The 22,125-nt window shown below is 41.1% G+C and overlaps 1 protein-coding gene across 1 annotated transcript in view; it reads left to right on the top strand.

Annotated features, from left to right (window-relative positions):
- PROM1 (prominin 1) overlaps positions 1 to 22,125 on the top strand; it is a 114,448-nt gene that overhangs the window by 57,842 nt on the left and 34,481 nt on the right. The window contains exons 4-7 of the mRNA XM_036921074.2: positions 1,357 to 1,562; positions 11,455 to 11,575; positions 13,493 to 13,556; positions 14,943 to 15,032. Coding sequence (XP_036776969.2) covers positions 1,357 to 1,562; positions 11,455 to 11,575; positions 13,493 to 13,556; positions 14,943 to 15,032 — 481 coding nt within the window. The remainder of the gene's footprint in view (positions 1 to 1,356; positions 1,563 to 11,454; positions 11,576 to 13,492; positions 13,557 to 14,942; positions 15,033 to 22,125) is intronic.

The following is a 22,125-nucleotide window of genomic DNA, read 5'->3' as shown; positions in this document are numbered from 1 at the left end:
AGTTTAAGCAGGAGCATGTACTTGAATGCAACAACATTAGCCACTTTTTTTTCTTTTTAGTATTTTATCCTTAATACTGAAGTAGATAATATTCAAGTGCCAGGTGCACCTGGCTTAATACTCATAAACATTTGCTCACAGTTAACTAATTTGATTGAATATTTGCTGAGTGTGTTGGGCACTTGGCTAATTGTTGTTACATCAAATCATTTAAGTGTCTGTCCCTCACAATATGCTCATGACATTCATGCTAATGTAAAGTTTTCCAGTTTAGGGAACTAGAAGCCCCCTGCTGGAATTTAAAGCAGGTCCACTGACCCCATGTTCAGCGCTGTCTCCCAAGATACCACATTTGCTTCTAGGAGCAACACTTCTGTTTTGTTTTATTTTGCTCAGCTTGGCTTCAGAATCTATTGCTAACCAGCTGATCCATTAGTTGCAAACTGCCAACTTGTAATTTTCCACCATTCTTTAAAAATGTCTTCCTTTATGAAAATGTGAGAAACTGCATTTGTGAATTGGAGCAAGTTCAAGTTTTGTCATCTGGTTGCATCCATTTTTATTTATCCCAGAATAAAGCCAGCAGTATTATGAAAACAGGCTTTGGTCACGTATTTAAAAGAACGTATCTAGAAGCATGCTAGTTCCTAGGAACCTAGGAGCTGTCTGATACACAGGCTGCAGAGCTCAGCCTCATCAGCCTGGCATGGAGGTGCCAGTTATTAAATGTCTAATCTGTGCCGCATACTTTACTGGGCACATTATTGCTAATCATATATCATTTCTAATGTTCACCATGACCTTATCAGGCACATATTATTATTCCCAGTAAATGGGTGGAGAAACCAAGTGAATGGCCATGTTGGATTCAGAAAGCCAGAGCCTGTTTTCTCAATTTAGATGTGTTCCTAGATCCTTTAGTAGCTAACTGTGGATTTGTCCTTCGTTCATCCATTCCAACCTGCTTTGAATTCTTAATAACTTCCCCTGGTGCTACATCCTGGCGAAAAGTACCCTATATGTAGACTGTTCATTATGCAAGTATTTCTGCCAAATGTGTTATGCCATTTAAAACCAAATATCTTTAGGGTTGAAATTAAGCCATTTGCAACTTGGCCCTGCATTTGGACGTTTTCCTGGGAGCTGAAAGAAAACATAAATCACTTGGTCCCATATTCTGATAACTCCAAACTCTGCTTCCTCTGTTTCAAAAAGGAACTTCAAAATATATATGCACACATTAAGATTCAGCTCCTAATGGCAAATAGGTTTAAAAACATGAAATGCGTACATTGTGGAATGTTCTATCTGTTCTTCTGCGTTACAGTATGTGCTGTTCTTCTGTTTGACTTGCAGATCATCTACTATGAAATGGGCATTATTATCTGCGCCATCCTGGGACTGCTCTTCGTGATCCTGATGCCGCTGGTGGGGGTTTGCTTCGGTTTGTGTCGCTGCTGTAACAAGTGTGGTGGAGAAATGCACCAGCGTCAGAAGAGAAATGGTCCCTGCCTGAGGAAGTACTTCACGGTCTCCCTTCTGGTGATCTGTGTACTGATAAGGCAAGCCCAGTCTTAGGAAGCAGCTGATTGTGTTCTGGGTGGCTGAGGAATGTCTCGTTTTTTTCAGTGTTAAGCCCATGAATTTTAAACAAAAACACCCCCAAAACAGATGAGAACAAAAGTGCTTGTTCAGGACCACTTAGAAAGAGGACACTGTGACCTCAAGTCAGCGTGGTGATCAAGCTGCCCTCATTTACGTGATAAGCCAAACCTTTGGTATTGTTTCATCTCCAAGACATCCTGATACCTGCAGGAAGCATTTACCTCCCAGACCATCGGCTCCCTCCTCTTAAATAGCTGTTTGGAGAGAGGCAGCCTATGGGAAGGCAGGGCAAGTATGTGATAGTTGATTCCTACATTCAAACGGATCTCGAAGGGCGGGCCCAGTCCCTGCATTGAGGAGTTTGAGGATATTGTAGAATGGAATTAACTTACTAGTAATAAATAATGATTATCTAATAATAGCTTTTTAATAATAAATATAAGTAATAATGAAATAAAATAAAATGTTCTTGAATTTGCAGTTAAGCTGCTACCCTTTCTTAAAGACTGGAACACACTTCATGATTTAAAATGTTTCTTCTGCAGCAACTTCTATTGCCAAAAGTTTTCCAACTGACTGACAGATCAGAAGTACACTGCTTTTAAGATGATGACATTTTATTGAGTCCAAATTGGATTCCTCAGCTGAGGGACTTGCTTCACAAAACTGGTCCCCCTCGTTTTGATATTCAGTCATCGTTCCTCATTCATTCAACCAACGAAGGTCAAGTCAGTTAGCAGCAGAGATAAAGTGCCTATGGCATGGATAATGCCAAGCCTCAAGGAGACAGAGACAAGGAGGTTGGCAGTGAGCCTCTTCCTTGCTGTTTCTCCACGCATTGCGTTTGCTCAGTTGTTGTGAGCAAAATTTTTCAAGTTTTGCTAAATAACTGATACTCAGGAATTTAAGCAGAAAATGGAATTAAACAGTAACTGAGCAAAATTAAATAGGACAGTCTAAGGTTGCCTACCAGCTGAAGTTCTAGCTGTAAATCCAAGAAGAAAAGTTCTTTAAGTGTGGCCATGGGAACAGGCCTGGTAAGACATCTCTCTGCTTTGGGGTGACCATTCAGTGGAATACAACATACCCACTGGGAAGGACTGGGTGGCTTTAGACAAGCTGATATGAAACAGTCCCCAGGAGAGACAAAGTGAGAAAGCCGCTTGCAGACCATGTACAGAACATGTGCTGAACATGGGAGAGAGGTACAAACACCTGGCTGCATTTGCAGAGAGCATATGTGGCAGGATTGTAAGACCCTGGCAACCCTGGTCTCCTCTGGAAAGAGGAGATCCCACCTGGTCTCCATTGGGTGGTTGGGGAGGTGAAGGAAGGGTACTCACTTCTTAATGCACTTAGACGTTGTATCTCTTTTGAATTATATAACATTACCTATTGAACTAATTACACTGAAAATAAAATGGACCAACTAAAAAATCCTTACAGAAAGCAAAGAAAAAACCAATGCATTACCTCTAATTCCAGGGCAGTCATTTTTTCTTTTTATAAACAAAGACATGCTTTTGCTGAAAATAGTGAACTAATAAACCCTAACAATACACATGCAAACAGGAACCAATGAATATGTGAACTGATTTCCTGCACCTTTGTTTGAACATCTGGGAGTTTTTTGTTTTTTTTTCTGCAAGATGGGGGTGTGGGGCTCTTTCTCTCTGCTCTGTCTCCCTGTAGATAATTTGCATCAGTTTCTTCACACCAAATTCGGAAAGGCCATTTAGGATAAGGTCAATGGCAATTCCAGGTACCCCTGTCTGTCTGCGTTGCATTTGAAGTTTTTTCAGAAATGCACAGACTCTGCAGCTGGAGTACTTACCTCTTCCTCAGCTACCAAGGAAGTGGCAGATAGAGCCCGCAGACCTGTCAGACCCAGCAGGGACCCTGCTACAGTTCCTGTAAGCCTGCAACCTACTTACTTCCTGCATTCATCCAAAGACTTGAACAGCCATGTTTCTCCCAGTCTGTGCCCCCTGGACTTCAAAGAGGAGGCCCAGATGATAAAGTATCATCTGAAAATACTCTCCCTCAGGGCTTCTTGTTAGTGTGATTACTTACTTAACAAGTTAATAGTTTTCATTTGTTATAAATACATATGGTGTAATTTCAGGAAAATTCTTTATTGCATGTAGTTACTTGTTTTCCCTAACAAATGTTTACATATATAATAATGGACCTCCCTTTTTTTTTCTGAATGAAGCATCCATAAGTACTGAGTTTCTGTTTTTAAGTTGGACTTTAATTTGCATTATAGAATTATGTGTTATATACATTATAGTTCACCCTGAACTGATTGAATTATTTACATTACGTTTAAAATACAAAAGTAATAGTAATAAAAAATAAAGATGTAATAAATAAAGCTACAAAGTCAGATATAAACTTAGCATTCAGTTATATGTAAAATGAATGCTGTAATTTTTTTATTCTTAAGAATTCGGATACATCAAACAATTCAGATAATTTTTTTTTCTCTTGAGTATATTTTAGTTTTGAAAACATCTTTTAAGAAAATACACACTGTGACATATACACAATGGAATATTATTCAGATATAAAAAGAAAAGAAATCTTACCATTTGCAACAACATGGATGGAGCTAGAGGGTATTACATTCTGTGAGATAAGCCAGGCAGAGTAGGACAAGTACCAAATGATTTCACTTATTTGGGGAGTATAACAACGAAGCAAAACTGAAGGAACAAAACAGCAGCAGAGTCACAGACTCCAAGATGCGACTAGCCTGACTAGCGACTAGCCAGTTACCAAAGAGGAGGGGTTGGGGAGTGTGGGTGGGGAGGGAGAAGGGGATTAAGGGGCATTATAATTCACAATCACAGTATAGGCAGGTCACAGGGAAGGAAGTACAGCTCGGAGAAGGCAAGTAGTGACTTACAGCATCTTACTACGCTGATGGACAGTGACTGTAATAGGGGGGTGAGGAATTGATAATGAGTGAATGTTGAAACCACATGTTCATGTGAAACCTTAGTAAGATTGTATATCAATGATACTTTAATTAAAAAAAAGGAAATACATACTGTGTATAGCATTGTAGAACAGTGTTGCCCAATAGAATTTTCCACAGTGATGGAAATAATCTGTATTTGTACTAATCCATAGCCAGTAGCCACATACGGCTATTGAGAACTTGAAATACCATTAGTGTGACTAAGGAATGAGATTTTTTAGTTGTATTAACTTAAATTTTTTTTTTTTTTTTTAATAATTATTTTTTATTGAAGGGTAGTTGACACACAGTATTACATTACATGAGTTTCAAGTGTACAACACAGTGGTAGAACATTTATATACATAATTCTAGGTTCCAGCTATCACCCTTCCAGGCTGTTACAATATCTTGACTATATTCCTTATGCTATACATTACATCCCGGTTACTAATTTATTTTACCATTGGAAGTCTGTCCTTTTTTTTTTTTTGTGAGGGCATCTCTCATATTTATTGATCAAATGGTTGTTAACGACAATAAAATTCTGTATAGGGGAGTCAGTGCTCAATGCACAATCATTAATCCACCCCAAGCCTAATTTTCGTCAGTCTCCAATCTTCTGAGGCATAACAAACAAGTTCTTACATGGAGAACAAATTCTTACATAGTGAATAAGTTACATGGTGAACAGTACAAGGGCAGTCATCACAGAAACTTTCGGTTTTGCTCATGCATTATGAACTCTAAACAGTCAGTTCAAATATGAATACTCATTTGGTTTTTATACTTGATTTATATGTGGATACCACTTTTCTCTCTTTATTATTATTATTTTTAATAAAATGCTGAAGTGGTAGGTAGATACAAGATAAAGGTAGAAAACATAGTTTAGTGTTGTAAGAGAGCAAATGTAGATGATCAGGTGTGTGCCTGTAGACTATGTGTTAATCCAAGCTAGACCAGGGCAATAAAACATCCACGTATGCAGAAGATTTCTCTCAGAACAGGGGGGGTGAGGTTCTAAGCCTCACCTCTGTTGATCCCCAATTTCTCACCTGATGACCCCCCTGCGACTGTGCCTGTCTTAGGTTGTTCCTCCCTTGAGGAATCTTACCCGTCTCTGACTAACCAGTCATCTTCCGGGGCCATACAGGGAAATGTAAAGTTGGTAAGTGAGAGAGAAGCCTTATTGTTTGAAAAAGTTAGCTTTTTACTTCTTTGCATATTTATGCCCTGTGGCTTCTATGCCCAGCATTTGTCTTGAGGTATCTTTACCACTTGGAAGAATTATGATACTCGGTAAATTTGATATGAGGCACGAATTCTATTTAAGGGTTGTAATTAGGAAGGAATGTATTAACTTAAATTTAAACTTTAAACTTTAGTAGCCATAGGAGGCTAGTGACTACTGTATTTGACAGTTTATTTTTAGAGTGCAAAAGAATAACATAAAAAAACATGTATTACATCTTAATAAAGCTGTTAAAAATGAACAAAAATACATTCCATGATTCTACAGCCTCCTACACCTTCAGTTGAGATATTTCCCTGACACAAGTAAAATTTATTAATTTGAAATTCACAATTTGAAATTAAATCAAAGTTGATCACCTGTTTGAGGCTGTGACAAATGTAAAACTTATTTCACATAATATACTGAATTCATATGTGAATTATAAATAGGTCTAAAGAAGAGCAGTACTTGAGATTGGTTTGTTTATTTAAAATTCAGGCTAGAAATTTAAACCTCTTTGCCTTGCATTTTTTAAGTAGAACAGCTAAGTATTTTAATTTTGATGTCTTCCTTTTGAAACCTCTATAGGTTTTCAAGTATCTTCTATATCAAGAGTTGATTAATAGTTATGTATTGTTTACAAGTACTCAAAACTAGCTAACAAGATTAAAAACCAGGGAAAGCAAAAATTTCTAAATTATGATTAAAGAGGAAGGAGAAGAAAATATGTCCACAAAATCAGATACAATATGACTATGAAGGCGGAGAGGTTAGAAGGCAGAAAGAAGAGGAGTGTTGGCCTTTGGCTTACATTGACCTCAGCAGAGATTACATACTAGTGATATATATAGTCTTTGTAGAAAACTTTTGCTAAACGCTTTCAGAAACCCAGAGTAATGCACTTGCCTTTTATCAGCCTCAATCTCATTTTGTGGTTCTATATAAGTGTTACCATTAAAAATGAAGTTGGTTTTTCAATTAGTCTTGAGTACGCTAATTTCCATCCATTCTTTTTTTATTTAAAATGTTAAAAAAAATTTTGTTTTGAGAAAGGCAACAGTTAAGGAGAAATCCGATTGTATGTGGATTGTATGTGGTTATGTCCTTTCTGTCTGATCTTTCCCCAAAGGCAGCTGAGGAATGTTAGAATTCCACAGACATTGACGTATGTTTATGTAAGTCTGTTTGACCAACAGCAGATTGAATTTCCACCTCTCACTGGACTGTGTAAGCAGATGTGTCTTTCACAGGAAAAAGCCAGGTTTCCTCTCCTTTCTTTCCTTTGCACTATTATCACTGGCATCTTTCAAAATTTCAGAAGGGTGATTAACAACAGAAAAAGGAACAGCCTTGCCTTTATTTTTCCAGTATATTTCTAAGTTTCCAAGCATAATAAATCAGCTTTTTCCAACTACCCTGGTAAAAATGGAATCCTAGTCACTTTTAGGAAGGTGGCTGTTGTCAAAGTTCATTTTTTTATTAGGTTGCGATTGTCTGTTCCTGGCTTGGAGGCCACAAGGTTCTAGAAAAGAAATTGAGCTAGCATGTCTGAAAATCACGAGACTTTCTTAATGTGAATAAGAGGGTTAGTTATTTATCATTAAAATTTAAACTAAAACATTATCATTAAAAAATAAGATCAGTTTACAGACTAAAAGCATTTACTTAGCTGTTATTATTTAATTTGTCAGTAGAAATTGATAGGAAAAATATGCTACAAATTTTAAAGTTTCTCCTTAGTCTTTAAAAGCTTTCAATATTTACTTTTAAGTTTATATGTGGAAAAATGGTCCATCCATAAAAAATTCTAGAAGATAAAATGCTAATATGCCATAAAAATTTAGATTCCTATCTTCTAAAAATTTCAAGAGATTTTGTTATCCTGCGTAAAAATACATGTTTTTGGTATCTTTTATGTCAAATGCCAGAGAACTAAGAGTCAATGACATTTTATTCCTTTTCTGTGGGCTCAATTTCCCTCAGCATCTTCATATTCTAATAGTTGACTGGTGGTGGTTGAAAGAAACAAAAATATTAATTCATGTGTTTATTTCTTTTTTCTTAAAAAAACATAGGATTATAAGGAATATCTCAATTGACAGTAACAGAAAGGATAATTTCTTTATTCTCGGTGTTTATGACAGTTTTCAACTAGAGATTGCAAATGAAAACTATCAATTGATCTGGATAGAAAACTTTATTAAGTTATTATTGATATACATTCTTATGAAGGTTTCGCATTAAAAAACAATGTGGTTACTACATTCACCCATATTATCGTATCCCCGCCAATAATACCCCATTGCAGTCACCATCCCTCAGTGCAGTAAGATGCCACAGTCACTATTTGCCTTCTCTGTGCTACACTGTCTTCCCTATGATCCCTGCCACACCATGTGTGCCAATCACAATACCCCTCAATCCCCTTCTCCCTCCATACCACCCACCCTCCCCCACCCCTCCCCTTTGGTAACCGCTAGTCCCTTCTTGGAATCTGTTTGTCTGTTGCTGTTTTGTTCCTTCAGTTTTGCTTCATTGTTATACTCCACAAATGAGGGAAATCATTTGGCACTTGTCTTTCTCCGCCTGGCTTATTTCACTCAGCATAATATCCTTCAGCTCCATCCATGTTCTTGCAAATGGTAGGATTTGTTTCTTTCTGATGGCTGAATAATATTCCATGTGTATCCATTCATCTACTGATGGACACTTAGGTTGCTTCCATATCTTGGCTATTGTAAATAGTGCTGTGATAAACATAGGGGTGCATATGTCTTATGAAACTTTTAAATTATATTTTTTAATGGTTATATTTATTATTTGCTCTGTTAATATTTAAAAATGGGAGACTTTTACATAAGAATCCAGGTTTCCCGACTTTGGTGAATCATTGGAAGACCTGGCAATACCGGTCTTCCATCATGAACTTGGACTTGCTAGAACTGCAGAGCATCTGTCTCCACCCTGTCTCTGATCACCCAGCTCCCACAGGCCCATTACATACACTTTTCCCTTTATGCATTCTGCCCACCCCTGTAGGCATTTGAAGTTGCCATCCTTAGTTCATAATACAAAATTTACAATGATGGGTTATGGGTCTGAAAATCAGCCTTAAAAGTTGCTGAATTCTATTCCAGAATTCTGTTTAGTATAGGCACTTTTTTTTCAATGATCAGTGCTTTCATTTTAATTGGATCCGTAATTGATTCACAGAACTGTGGGTCTCTTAAAATATGTCACATTGAAATTCAGTGTTAAACTGCAATGTCATATTGCAATTCATTTTACTGATTGATGATCTTTTGAGTTAAGGCATTTATTCAGTAAAGAAACAAAGGCAGTTTCTGATTTAGATGCTCTAAACATATGGCTAACCTTCTAAATGGACCAAATGAAACCAAGCCCAGTCCTTAAACCTACCTTCCCTAAGCACCCACCATGGACAGGAGACCCCACATTACCCACAGATAACAAAGAAGCAGTTTCCGCCTCTTTTTAGGGAATTTAAATATAGGTAGAAAGAGAGTATGAGGGGAGTAAGACTCCCTCAGAACTTGAGGTGAAGTCCCCTGGGAGTTCAAGGCAAGGAGGTTCTTTTCCGGCCCAGTCCAGTGACAGCCAAGGGGACTTGGACTGGTATTTGTTTCCCAAGTTCACTTTGACTTCTTTTATGACAAAATGGGTCTGAGGCATAGGAATGACAAATCATTCGGACATGCTGGGTAGAGAGAGTGAGGACCCCCATGTCACATCCTATGATGATCTTGTGGTGGGCAGGTGTATTCAGCTGGTGATCCTGACGTCATGGTATACATTTGGCATGGTAAATAAAGCTCCAGGTGCAGTGCTATGACTCAACTTTTTAAAAATTCCTTTCACACTACTCCAAAGTCATTATTTTAGGCCATTTGGCCCTATTTGGTATGAGTACATCATTTAATAACCATCATTGCTGTGGTATAATGTGTGCCTCATGAAGACCAATCCAGACTTAAGATTGACAAAAATGGATTATAAGGTGGTCATTCCAAATGGCACAGAATATAGTTAATATTCATCTTTAAAGATTACCATCAGCATGAACCCAAACTTAAAAACAATGATCTTAGAGAACTTGTGGGTAGCCAGCACGCCTCTCCTTTGCAGCTGGAGAAGTGCTCATCTAATGTACTTTCCAGTTTTGCCAAACCGACTACAGCTCACAGGATAGACGTGATTTTCTCCTGCCCACGCAATGTGAGTCAGTGGCAGTAGGCGGACTGGAACCCAGGACTGGTGTTCCTACACATTCCACTGCAGCTTGTCAACCAGAAGAAATCTTGTTCAACCTTGCATGTTACAGGCTTTTTCAGATTAGTTTGGAAAACCTAATGCCCCCATGGGATACCTCTATGAGAAAATATGTTTTAAGTGAAACCAGCAATGAACCAATGCCCTTAACATGAACCATGACTGTCCCCATTTACCCAGCACTGTGAGGTGACCTGGGAACATGGGTCCTGTGGTATAAAAACAGACATTTGACCACCCTACCAGTAAATAAATGAATGCATTGAGCCTAACACATTGCTTTTGGTGAAGAAGTAGTGATATTCTGCATCAAAATTTTTTCCAAAACTTGCCTATTATTGGTTCTCAAAAGGTATCCACACCTTCCATTGGATGGTCACAAACCAGCAATTTATTACAAAGTAACAATTTTGTTATTAACTTAGGTAGACTAGAATGTTGTGGTCATCTTATGTAATTTTCTGCTGCCATCTAGTGGGTAAATCTAACAGCTTCAGCAATTTGCAATTTTTAATGTCCCATTTTAAGACTGGAAGGCTTTGACAGAAAAACAAACCATCTGGTCAAATTAATTTAAGTCAGGGGATTGTTAGCAATCAGTTAATATAAAGAACCTTTAAAATGAAACTTTTCGTTGAAGTGTGTTTTTCATGGAGAATCCATATAAAATTCGTATTTTACATTGTGTCCATATAATAAGTACGTATGTGTGAATTTTCATTTCATACTGAATACATCATTAGCCACCCAAAATATAACTGCTGACTTTTAGCAACACCATTATGTTTGATTTTATACTTTATATAAAGTGGAGTGATACTGAATGTATGCTATTGTTCATGGCATTTTAATGCTAGGGTAATTCATGTTTTCTTTCAACCTGAACAATTAAAAAAAAATGTGAAAGACAAGAGAAACCAAAAACACTAGAAGCCCAAACCACTCATCATTTTGGTATTTTTCCTGATGGTCTTCTGTGCAAGGAGCAGAGGTATGCATGTGCCATGCTTACATTCACACCTGCACAGGAATGGGACTATATCACACACCCAACCTTATAACCTCTGTACCTTCTATTTCCTCCACAATTTATTGGGAACATTGTTCCATTTATAAGCTTCATGTTTAACAGAACCGTCTATCTCAGGTGGACATCTGTTTCCTCTGAGAGGCTTGAGTCCTATTTCTCAGCCCCCATGGTGGTGGCTGGATTATGGGATTTGGTGGGAAGGCTGTAGCCGTGGGAGAGGAAGGTCCCGGCCTGCAGGTGCTCTGCCCCGTAGCCCTGGCCCCTCCCATTGACCAGAAAGCCATGGGTCACCCAGTAAATGCTCTTTCTTCTTTCCTTTTCCTGTAGCACTGGTGTCATTTATGGCTTTGTGGCAAACCACCACCTAACAACCCAGATGGGAAGGAGTCGGAAACTGGCAGACAGCAATTTCAGAGACCTGAGAACTCTCCTGAATGTGACTCCAGAGGTAAACTGACAATCTGTGTATCCCAGGGTGCTTTGTGTTCAGGGCCTTTTAGAGTTACTGTTATCTATTTGGAATCTCTTTTAGACTTTCTAGAAATCCAGTGAATCAACCTAGACAGATGTAATCTTTTAATTTTGTAGATGAAGAAATAAAAGCCTGAATTTAATTTCCAAAATCTTTCTTGATTTTCAAAAAAGTACAGGGGCATAATTTCAGAATTGGTGTTTTTATTTTAAATTTTATTTTACCTAAAGATAAGACACAACTATAGTACTTATTATACAAGTGTCTAACTATTTTAAGGGTCTCATGGTTTTTATGAAAAAAAAAAAAAATCTTTGGGAGCCACCATCCTTTCTGGCTATATAACTCCCTGTTGCATGAAGTCATTCTTGTAATGAATCCTTTCTGCTTTATAAACACCCATTTGCTAATATCTGTATAGGTGTGCAAAACTCCTTGGGAAGGGGCACATACCCACCCACAAGTTGTTCTGGGGGATGGTACAGAATGGTCGGAGGGCTCCTTTTCCTGGATCCCAGAAGCATGTTGCCTATTCAGAACACTGGTCTGAAAAATGCCTCAGCAGATACCAGCCCGAACACATGATGCCAAGGTCACGGCCACCAACATGTGGAAAAGGGTGTCCTCCTAATGGGCTCACTGGCAAGAGCCTGCCCCAACCCATGGGCCACCTCACCCCAGGGAGGTGTTCTATACCAAGTTCATTGCATTCTGAAAAATACTAACACATTACATTACACAGTGTACTAATTTTTAAAATGTTGGAACTAAAAGAGCGAAGTATGCAGGCATTTTAAAATAGGCTAGAGAAGCTAATATTATCCACAACTTTATGGTCTGTACCCAGAAGGAAATGTTTCATTTCCACAGTCTGTGAATAAAAGTGCTCACATTTTTTACCCATCATTCTGTAGACTCCAAAACACTTTTTCCCACAAAGTTAGCAAAATTAAATTAAATACATAGCAATCACGGATGGTGAACTTTGGGATTGCTTTCATTGTCTTGGAAGGATAGTAAATTGCTATGACTTTGGGGGCAGTTCGTCTAGTTCAAAACATAGGAAGAGCCCTAACAAATGTATAGAAAATTGGGCAGAGGATATGAATACTTGATTGACAGAGGAAGTATAACTGGCCCCAAACGTAATAAGGCAGTGAAGGTTACTCTAGGAATTGGAGAAATAAAAATTTAAATGGTGATGTACATTTTCACCAAGGATGGGTAACTAGTTATTTTAAAATGGTAACACCAGTGTTGTGGAGGCTGTGTGGACGCCTGTCCACTGAGACAGAGTGGACAGGAGAGTGAGCACCCAGGCCCTTCAGAAGCCAGCTCAGTAAGAGCCACAGAATAAAGTTGTCCTACTATGTTACATTATAAATGGCCTCACATTCTTAGTTCCTTGAATCAAGAGGCAGATTTGTTACAATCCCTCGAATCCTGTCTGTCCCTGTGATTTGCTTTGACCAAAAGAAAGCAGCCGATGGGATGTTGTGCCAGGCTTGCCCTGAGGCTTCGAGAGGCCTTGCAGTGACCATCCTTGTTCTCTTGCACTGAGCCCACCACATGAAAACACCCAGGGTGGCCTGTTGGAAGGTGAGAGGCCATGTAGAGAGAGGGGTCCCTTTGTCCCCAGCCAAGCTGGCGCCAAGCAGATGACCCATACGGCCCATCCACAGACTCGTGAGCATTAATCAATCATGTTTCTTAAGCCGGTGGGCTTTGGAGTGTTACTAAGAAGTCTGGGTGCCAGAAATATAAACACATGTAAGAACCTGCTTGCTTTTCAAAATGTTCTGGTTCAGGATGATTTTTGTATGTTGAGTGTCTTTTTATTTGGCTTTGGACCTTAGAAGAAGAGGTTTCATTTAATTCTTTTTTTTTTTTTAGCAAATCAACTATGTAACAGGCCAGTATACTACCACCAAGAAAAAAGCATTCTCAGATCTGGATAGTGAGTAAAACTTTAAGTTCCCTCCAGTTGGTTTGTTGTGTTGGCTATATGCTGTGGCCATCTCCCGTAACATGTGGTCTAAGAACGGAAGTGTACTGTTTCTGACATTTCTGTGTGAAAGGAGGGAAAAAACAGGAAATTTCTATGGAGTTATGGACAGTTTGCGACTGGTCACTCCATGACTAAACCTAGCACTTACTGTGAGAATATTTTTGCTTTCTGGCAGTCCCGTGTCCCTTCTTCCATCCCCAGGTGCGTGAGGAAGCAGGTCGCTGTCAGGACACTGCCAGAGACAGCAGCGGGCCCCCCAGGGAAAGCCCTGGGCTTCAGAAATTGAGGGTGGGCGGTGCTAGTCCCTGCGTGCCCACAGGAAGGGGCACTGCCCAGTTCAGCGGTTGTCAGCCAGGGTCTGTTTGCCTTCCAGACAACATTTGGCAACAGCTGGAGACATTTTGGTTGTCCCCACAGGATGGGGGTGGAGGGCAGTGCTGCTGGCATCTGTGGTGGAGGCCAGGGATGCTGCCAAACTTCCCACAACACACAGGACGGCCCCCACAGCAAAGGGAGATCTGGCCCCAAACGTCAGCGGTGTCACAGCTGAGAAACCTGGCCCAGCTGACGAGATTAGGCATGAGCAATTACAGTCAACGTGGTAAACATCTGTGTTCTCAGCACAGGGTTGCCCCGCTATGCGAAGGCAGAGTGTTCCTGTGAAACTTCCGTTAAGCTGAAATGGCGTAAAGAAAAGAAGGGATTGCCATTAATTTATATGGAAAAAAACTTGAGCATTCCCAGACCCCAAAAATTACCTCTTAGGCTTTTCTGATACCTTAAGATGAACCTTGACAACAGGTGCACAAAATACATCGAGACGAAGCACGGATGTTCCCAGACACATGGACGCCGAGTGCTCCCAGGGCAGGGCCGGCTGGGGCCGCCCTCACCGCCCCCCGGCTGCCTCCCCAGGCTCCTGCAGAGCACGCTGAATGCTCTCCCCGCTTTGGGGGTTTTGTTTGTTTTTCATGAAAGAGAAAATCCTCTTTGGATTTCTTTCCTTTAGCGAAAACAGGCACCGACACGTGTCTTTTAAGAAAACAAAGTGGTGTAATGGGAACTTTCGGGAAACGGGGATTAAATGCCAACTCTGAGTCTGTGCTGATTCATTTCTCACTGGGCCCAGCGGGTCTGGGGTCTTAGAAGAGGGGGAAGGCATCTCCACAGGAGTCAACGCCTAAACAGGTCTAGAATGAAAATGGGATTTCACGGCAGGAAAGACTGAAGGTGATTTTCCAGACAGCGAAATCCTGCAGAGTGAGAATGAGTGGGAAGAGGGGAAGAAACGACTGGAACCCACCCTCACAGTTCCTTATGCTTCTTTGAATTTAGATATCAAAACGTTGCTAGGCGGTGGAATCCATAAACGACTAAAACCTAAAGTGATCCCTGTTCTTGATGACATCAAGGCCATGGCGGAAGGTAAGCGCTGAGACGGAAGTGACCGAGAACGTCCCACTCAGAAGTCTGGGGTCACCCAGGCTTCTTTCCTGTTCTCCCTGGATGTCGGCCGGGGTAAGAGTCACAGGCTATGGTCATGCAAACAGTCCATGGAAAGACACGCTGCCTCACAAGAAAAGCCTGGGCATTCGTAGGCAGTTGCTTTCCTGGTAAAAAAAGGCATTTGAAATAATAGTGGCATAATTTGACAGGAGCCCACCACCTGTTTTTGTAAAGTTATTGGAACACAGCATGTTCCTCTGGTTGGATATCCTCTGTGGCTGCTTAGACGCCATGATGACAGAGTTGAACAGTCGCAGCAGGGACCCTGTGGCCCACAGGGCCTAAAATATTTACTGTCTGACCCTTTACAATGAAAGCTTGTCAACTCCTGCTGGACAAGCAGCCTAGAGAATTTTAAGTCTTCTGAGGTCTATGATTACTCTTTCCTTTTCCCTGTAAAAGAAAGTAGGGAACTTTTTCAGAGTAGGAGTATACATATATATCTTAAGCCATTCAGTCAGTGATATAAGGGAGCAGGTATGTTGATTTTAAGCAACTGCAATGGAAAAAAAGACCTCCCAGCTCTTCCAAATGTTGAGGAGATGTCAGTGCTAGGTCTTTGAAAAAGAGGACAATTTCATCTATGTAAAATATTTGTCATTTTGCCAATTTGAATTTTACTTTGATGAACTAATATTCCCGAGAAAATGGGCCATAAAGGAAGGGATTGTGTAAAAGCTGGAAATTTATGCCTGTTCCTTTTGGCATTCCTCCTCGCCCTTAGAGTTCAAGGACTGAGACGAAAGCCAGGAGTTGGTAAGATTAGTCTTCCCTAACTGAGAAGGACTTGCCTACGTCCTTCTTGACCCAGCAAAGGGTCCGGCTACTGCCTGAAGGCATGTCACCTGCTGTGATGGCTCAGCCGTCTCCAGACCTGTTCTCATCCCCAACCAGTTCCTTCCACTGGAAGGAAACTTAGGCCCAGGAAAGGGATGTGACTGCTAAGACCCATGCCTCTGCCTGGCTTCCCTAGCTTTTTACATGGAGCTTCCCTCCCTCCCTCTTTTCCTTCCTCCCTGCCTCTCTCCTTCCCTCCTTCCTCCTGCACCTGGCCCCTGCTGATCATTCCTGTCACTTCCTGTCTGCAGCCGCCAGCACCCCCCTTCCATTCCAGGCCAGGACTCTCAGTGTCCTTCTGTTGTAGGTCCCTGAAGATGTTGTTGTTCTTCACATCCCTTTGCTACGTGTGCTTCCTCCCCCTAAAATGCCACAGAACCTCCCCCTTCATCTTACCCACCTACCAAACCACTGCTAAGACTTCTCTCCTCTGCAGACTTCCCCTCACATCCAGCCGCCTCCTTCCACATAATACAACATGACAACCTCTTAATTTCTGCTTCTTGCTTTGTAACCCGACATCTATGGCTCATCTGTAGTAGTCACAGCGTTCCCTCTCTAATAGACAACGAGCTCCTTAAGGACAAGACCTGCTGATCTTGTTCACCTCTTTATTTCCATGGCACAGGTGTGGGGACCCCTGGCCTGGTGTCTGGCCTGGAGCAGGTTATCATTTCTTGAATGAATAATGCTGGCAACCCTTAACTTTGTTTTCTAAGAATATTACAACTTAACTCATTATAAAGTAGAAAATGGATTATATTCTTTCACAGTCCTGCCTCAATGGCTAGACAACTCCTTTTGAGTCAACAAGCTTCCTGATCTTTTACTTTTAATGTCTGTATTTTATTTGTTTACTTCGTGATTTTTTTTTTAGTTGTCTTCAGTACACTTTATGGATGTATCTATTTATATCTATCTATCTTTATAAGATTAAAATTGTTTACATTGCTTTGGGAATTTGGAGCAATTCTTCTAATGAGAGGTCTTTTGAAGGTGCCATTGCTGTGGTGTCAATGCCAAAGATCCATTAAGTGGCTTAAACAATAGGAAATATCACATGTGACAAGATCCTGGAGGTATAATGCTTCCAAGGTTAGTTGATTAAGGGGTTCAGCAACATTGTCTAGAAGCCCCCTGCTCCTCATCCCCTCTGCTGTCCCAGTGTACTGGCGTGGTTCCCAGCATCACGTCACATGCAGTTGAAGCTGCCAGAGCCATCTTGAGAATATTACATTCTCAATTGGCAGAGGTGATGGTGTGCCACCTCCGAACTTCCATGTCTCTCTCATCACTCACTCTGGGAAGCCAGCTGCCATGTCAGGAGCAGCCTTAGAGAGAGGCCCACATGGTGAAGAACGGAGGCCTCTTGCCAACCCCGTCACTGAGTCAGGAAACCAGTCCTCCAGCGCCGGTCAAGCTCCCTGTGAATGCAACCCCAAGTGCAGCCTCAGGAGAGATCTGGACCAGAACCGCCCTCAGATACTGTGTGAGATAAACAATGTGTGGAGTTTTAAGCTGCCAACTTTGGGGCTAATTTCTTCCACAGCAATAATAATAATAAGGCAAGCAATCAACCGTGCCAGTTATGTTCTTATAAGCCATTAATTTATTATCCAGGCTCCAGCACGTGTAGAAGGAGACACAGAAGCTGCTGATTCCCCTTGTCAATACAGACTGTTATTTGTGATTCATCAAATTTATAATACTCCTTGATGTTAAGACAGCATATATTGTAAGACCGTTGGTTTAATAAGTGTCTTTCTTGGGAAAGAAGCATGTATCTCATTAGATGCAAATCCTGATTAAACACACATCCTCACTTTACTAAATGCAACAAAAAAAAACAAAAGGAGCCACTGAACCAGGGAAATAGGATCATTTTTTAAGCTGAAAGATGACCCACTATTGAGCCAAAAAATAGTGAATGAAAGAATACATACACAAAAAGTGATAAGACAGTGGACTGGTGAGGCACTGATTTAGCGGAAGTCAGTGTTTGAGGGTGGTGACCTCTCTTCCTGTTAATTAGTGCATCGCCTTACGACTGAGCGTCACAGTTCTTTCCTGCGATAACCGCATTCATCACACAAAGTGAACCCTTCACGATCATGGCTGAGAAATGGCCCAAACCATATGTTATCACCCTTTATGGAAAATTAAGTGGCACCTAAGTCATTGAGCGAGCCAAAAAAGGACCTTGGCAGGGTGTTTATAAGGAGAGCATCAGGTTTACTCAAAGATGAAAGGGTGGATCTTTCTTACTTGAAAAGATATTTGAAACAGTGAAAAACACTTTCCTGGGTTTTAGTCCATTTTTACACTAAAGCCAAGATGTCCTTGGTCTGGGAGGTAAGTGGGGCCTTCCACTCACAGGAAAGGTGGACTTCCCTATATTCTCTTTTTTGTTGGCTTCTGTACCAAACCAAGCCAGACAAAACAGATTTCAGAGGGAGAGAGGGAGAGAGAGGGATGTGCCCAGGCTTGCTTTGACCCTTAGCTAGATAAGGTCTAGAGATGTTACTAGCAGGGATTTCGAAGCACTCTGTTTCCTGAATGCTGGCATTTCTTTTCACCTGGAAGTTGTCACAGGTTGGTACCAAGGAGTACACCTTCCTGTAAAGCTTCCTCCCAGATGACCACCCCAACCAACGGTGCTAACAGCCCCTCCTAAACTTTATTGTCCATGCAAAGCCACTTGGCCTCCACCACACTGATGACATGTCCAGAGAAGTAGGAAGTTGATGCCTGATATTTGCAAAGGATGTCACAGTGTTTAAGGCATCTTCCAAAGTATATACCTTAATCCATGTAATTGTCACAGTGTCCCCGGGAGACTGGCAGAGGAGCTCTAATGAGCCCCGTAATATAAATAAAAGCCATGTGACATGCCCAGAGCTTGAAGTCTACATTCTCTGGTTAAATCTAATGCTTTTTTCTCCAGTACTTGCTGAAAGGCTCATAGTACTCTGCTTTAGAATAATCCAGATGTAGAGATTTTTAAAGTTCAGGAAGAGCCCCCTGTGCTGTCTAACCAGGCAGTGTCCTTTACCAACAGGGGGACACCAGAAGGGAGAGGAACCCGTTTGGGGATGAGGAGCCCACACTCATCCAACTGGCCAAATAAGTGAGCTTCAGGCCACTGTGAGAGGGAAGGAGCTTGTTGAATAGAACAAATTTCACCCTACAGTTGGCAGGTCCTTCTTGCCCGGGTCCTCTGAAAATTCAGTCTTCATAAGCTGAGTTAAGTAAAAGGTGCTTCGTCATTTTCCAGATGTCTTAGAATTTGGGTTTTAACATCCAGGAGTTATTTGGGAGAGTTTTTCCATCTCTCGCCATGATGGCTCTAATGATACATTCCTTCCTGCCAAGCAGCAGTGATGTTTTCTGTACTGCCGAAGGGAGACCCCCACATGATTAGTACCCCACGGAGACCTGAATCAGGGCTCCTTAACTTTTTTGTACTGTGAACTGGTGACCACTATGGACCTTTTCTCAGGCTGTTTTTAAATGCATAATACAAAAGATGAAATGTCACCAACTGGATTGAAATGTCAAAGTATTACAAAAGTGAATTTATAATGTAATAAGATACTTCTTTCTTAAGCCCGTTAACTAATAGCATCTAGAAAGCCTGATAACTACCATTATTTCAGTGTAATGACGAGCATACACATAGTATCTGTGTGTCAGATATTAGCAAAAAATTGAATATTGAATGAAAATACTTGTGATTTCTTTGGTGATAGAGACACTGACAGACATGCACTGTCTGCTTTCATAATAGAATAAAATTCAAGGCTAGTGGAAGTGAAGATTTACAGATCCCTTTGAATTCCATCCACACAATAGAATTCACACCAGCTTAAGAACCCCTGGTTTTGTCTCGGATAGTTCAGGCTTATCCAGGTAACCAGATTCCATCAGAAACAGGAGCTCCAGACTGTCATCAGGGTTGAATGAATAGTCTCCAGGAATTATTTTGTCACTTGCCATTTGAGCATCTCTCCTGCAGAAAAGAAAAGGAAGCCAGGACGTTCTTCCCAGAGAAGTTCCCTTCCAGGGCTGCTCCCCTTCCCACACTCACACCCCTCGCCCCATCCTCCGTCTTAGCAGGAAACACTACCTAACTGGCAGGAACAGCTATGAGGAGGTGGGGGCCGCTGGCTCCTTGTCCTCCCACCCGGAGAATTCATCACTTACGTAAAATGCTGAACCTTTGCTTTCCGCTGTCTCCAGCATCGAGCAGCCTCCAGTCCCCTCATCATACCTTCAAGTGTTGGCGCTTCACCAAAGGATTAATAATGAATTGGGCTGGCTCTTTGGCCTGCTACAGTCAAACCTCTTCAGTCATCTCTCTTCATGTCTCATAAACATCTCTTAGGGAACGATGTGCCATGTGCCTGGTACATACAGAAAGTCTGTCTCTATCTGGCTTTCAGCTAAGTAGGTTGTTGGCTCAAGTAACTGACACTAGCTAGCTTCAGGTGAGGCCTGACCCAGTGGTGAGATTCTGCCATCTAGCTGTTCCCTAAATGTCTGCATCATCCTAATGCAGACTCCCCCTGAAGTTGTAACTCCAGGCATGCTGTTTCTCCTCCTCAGCCAGATTTCCCTCCAGTTGGCCACCTGAGGTCCCAAGGCCATCTCTGAACCAGTGCTACACATGGGAAATGGGTTGGCTGTGGGCAGCCAGGACCCACTCCTTCAGTTGGAAGTAGAACCCATGTTATCCAAACACAGGTCTGCTGTGCAGGGAGAGAGGTGGCATGGCTTCTGAGATGTCAACCACCAAAGTCTGCTACGAGTATTTGTAGCTATGACTGGCCCTGAAGTAATAGTTAGAAAGCTATTGAGTGTTGAGGGCCTGCCATGTGCCAGCGATCTCTGCACTGGGTGCTTTTCCTGCACTGTATTAGTCACTGCTCACAAAAGCTCTGGGTGGAGGGGTATGGTCACCTCCATTTTACCAACTCAAGGCAGTAAGGCTCAGAGACCATGTAATTCGTCCAAGATCAGGTAGCTGTGAAGTATTGGATTTGGTATTCAGACCCAGGTCTGGCTATAAAGCCTGCACTGCCTGGACTCTACTAGATGGCATTGTGGGTGCATTCAGGAGTGTTAAGTTGCATGGTGGTCCTGTCCCATTCACAGAAGATAGCATGAAGTAATTCTGGAGGAGGAGCTTGGAACCTGGCGTTCTGATGCTGGGGTAGCCCCGGGGTGATGCCAGGAACTGCCAGTCCCCTGGTCTCTCAGAAGTCAGTGCTTTTGGGATATTGGTCTTCCAAGATCCCTTCCAGCTCCAACATTATGTGAAGGTAAAGGCTGCGAACAGTTTAATGAGGAAAGCAGTGTGGTTGGCATGTACCTTTACTTTTTTGCCCCATGGTGTGACTGATTTTTAATGTTTGAATTATAATTCTCTTTGGGTTAAAGGCAATTAGCAGACTTTACTTTTCTCTTCAGTACTGCCTACCTTAGTATTAAAATTCTATTTTTTTTTTAACATCAGCCCAGAAAAGTTAAAGTTTAGCTTCTGCTATTACCAGCGCTTCTTAAAATGTGCATAATAAACTGCTTCGGCAAGTTTTTTGCCAAAAGTTCTTTGCAGGCTTATGTTTACCGGCTTTTGGAGATAGCAGAAACATGCAGATAGATTTGTACAAATCATACTGGAGCTGCAGGTCAGGAGAAAATGTGCTGTGAGCTAGTAAAATGTTGATTAACTAATTGAGAATCTGAAATACTTTTCCACTGCTTTCAGATACATAATATATGTGATCTTTGTAGGCCTGGAATGATGCCCAGATATAATCCAGTAGATATCTTATAGACATAAAATGCTATGAAGCCTTTGGAAAATATATGTGTTTATTACCTCTGAGTCCTTCTTGGGACATGACACAACAGTCCTCATAACCCAGGATGTCTATTGATGGTGCCTTAATGGACACACATTTTCTGGGCCATCAATTTATTTTATCATCCTTCATTCTTTGTTGTTGTTTGTTGCCTTAAGATAATTTATTTTGTGAATTTCCACTTTGACTAAAGTGGAAAGGTTTATGGGGTGTAAGCCACACACATTAAAAATGTGAGGTGTGCACTGTGTGGTATGAAGAGTATTTTGGAACTCATTTGCATTATTCTGTTGTATGTTTCTATTTGCAGA

Source organism: Manis pentadactyla, chromosome 5, assembly GCF_030020395.1.
Source record: "Manis pentadactyla isolate mManPen7 chromosome 5, mManPen7.hap1, whole genome shotgun sequence".
In the NCBI taxonomy this organism is placed as follows: domain Eukaryota; kingdom Metazoa; phylum Chordata; class Mammalia; order Pholidota; family Manidae; genus Manis; species Manis pentadactyla.
This window is presented reverse-complemented; position numbering and strand designations above follow the sequence as displayed.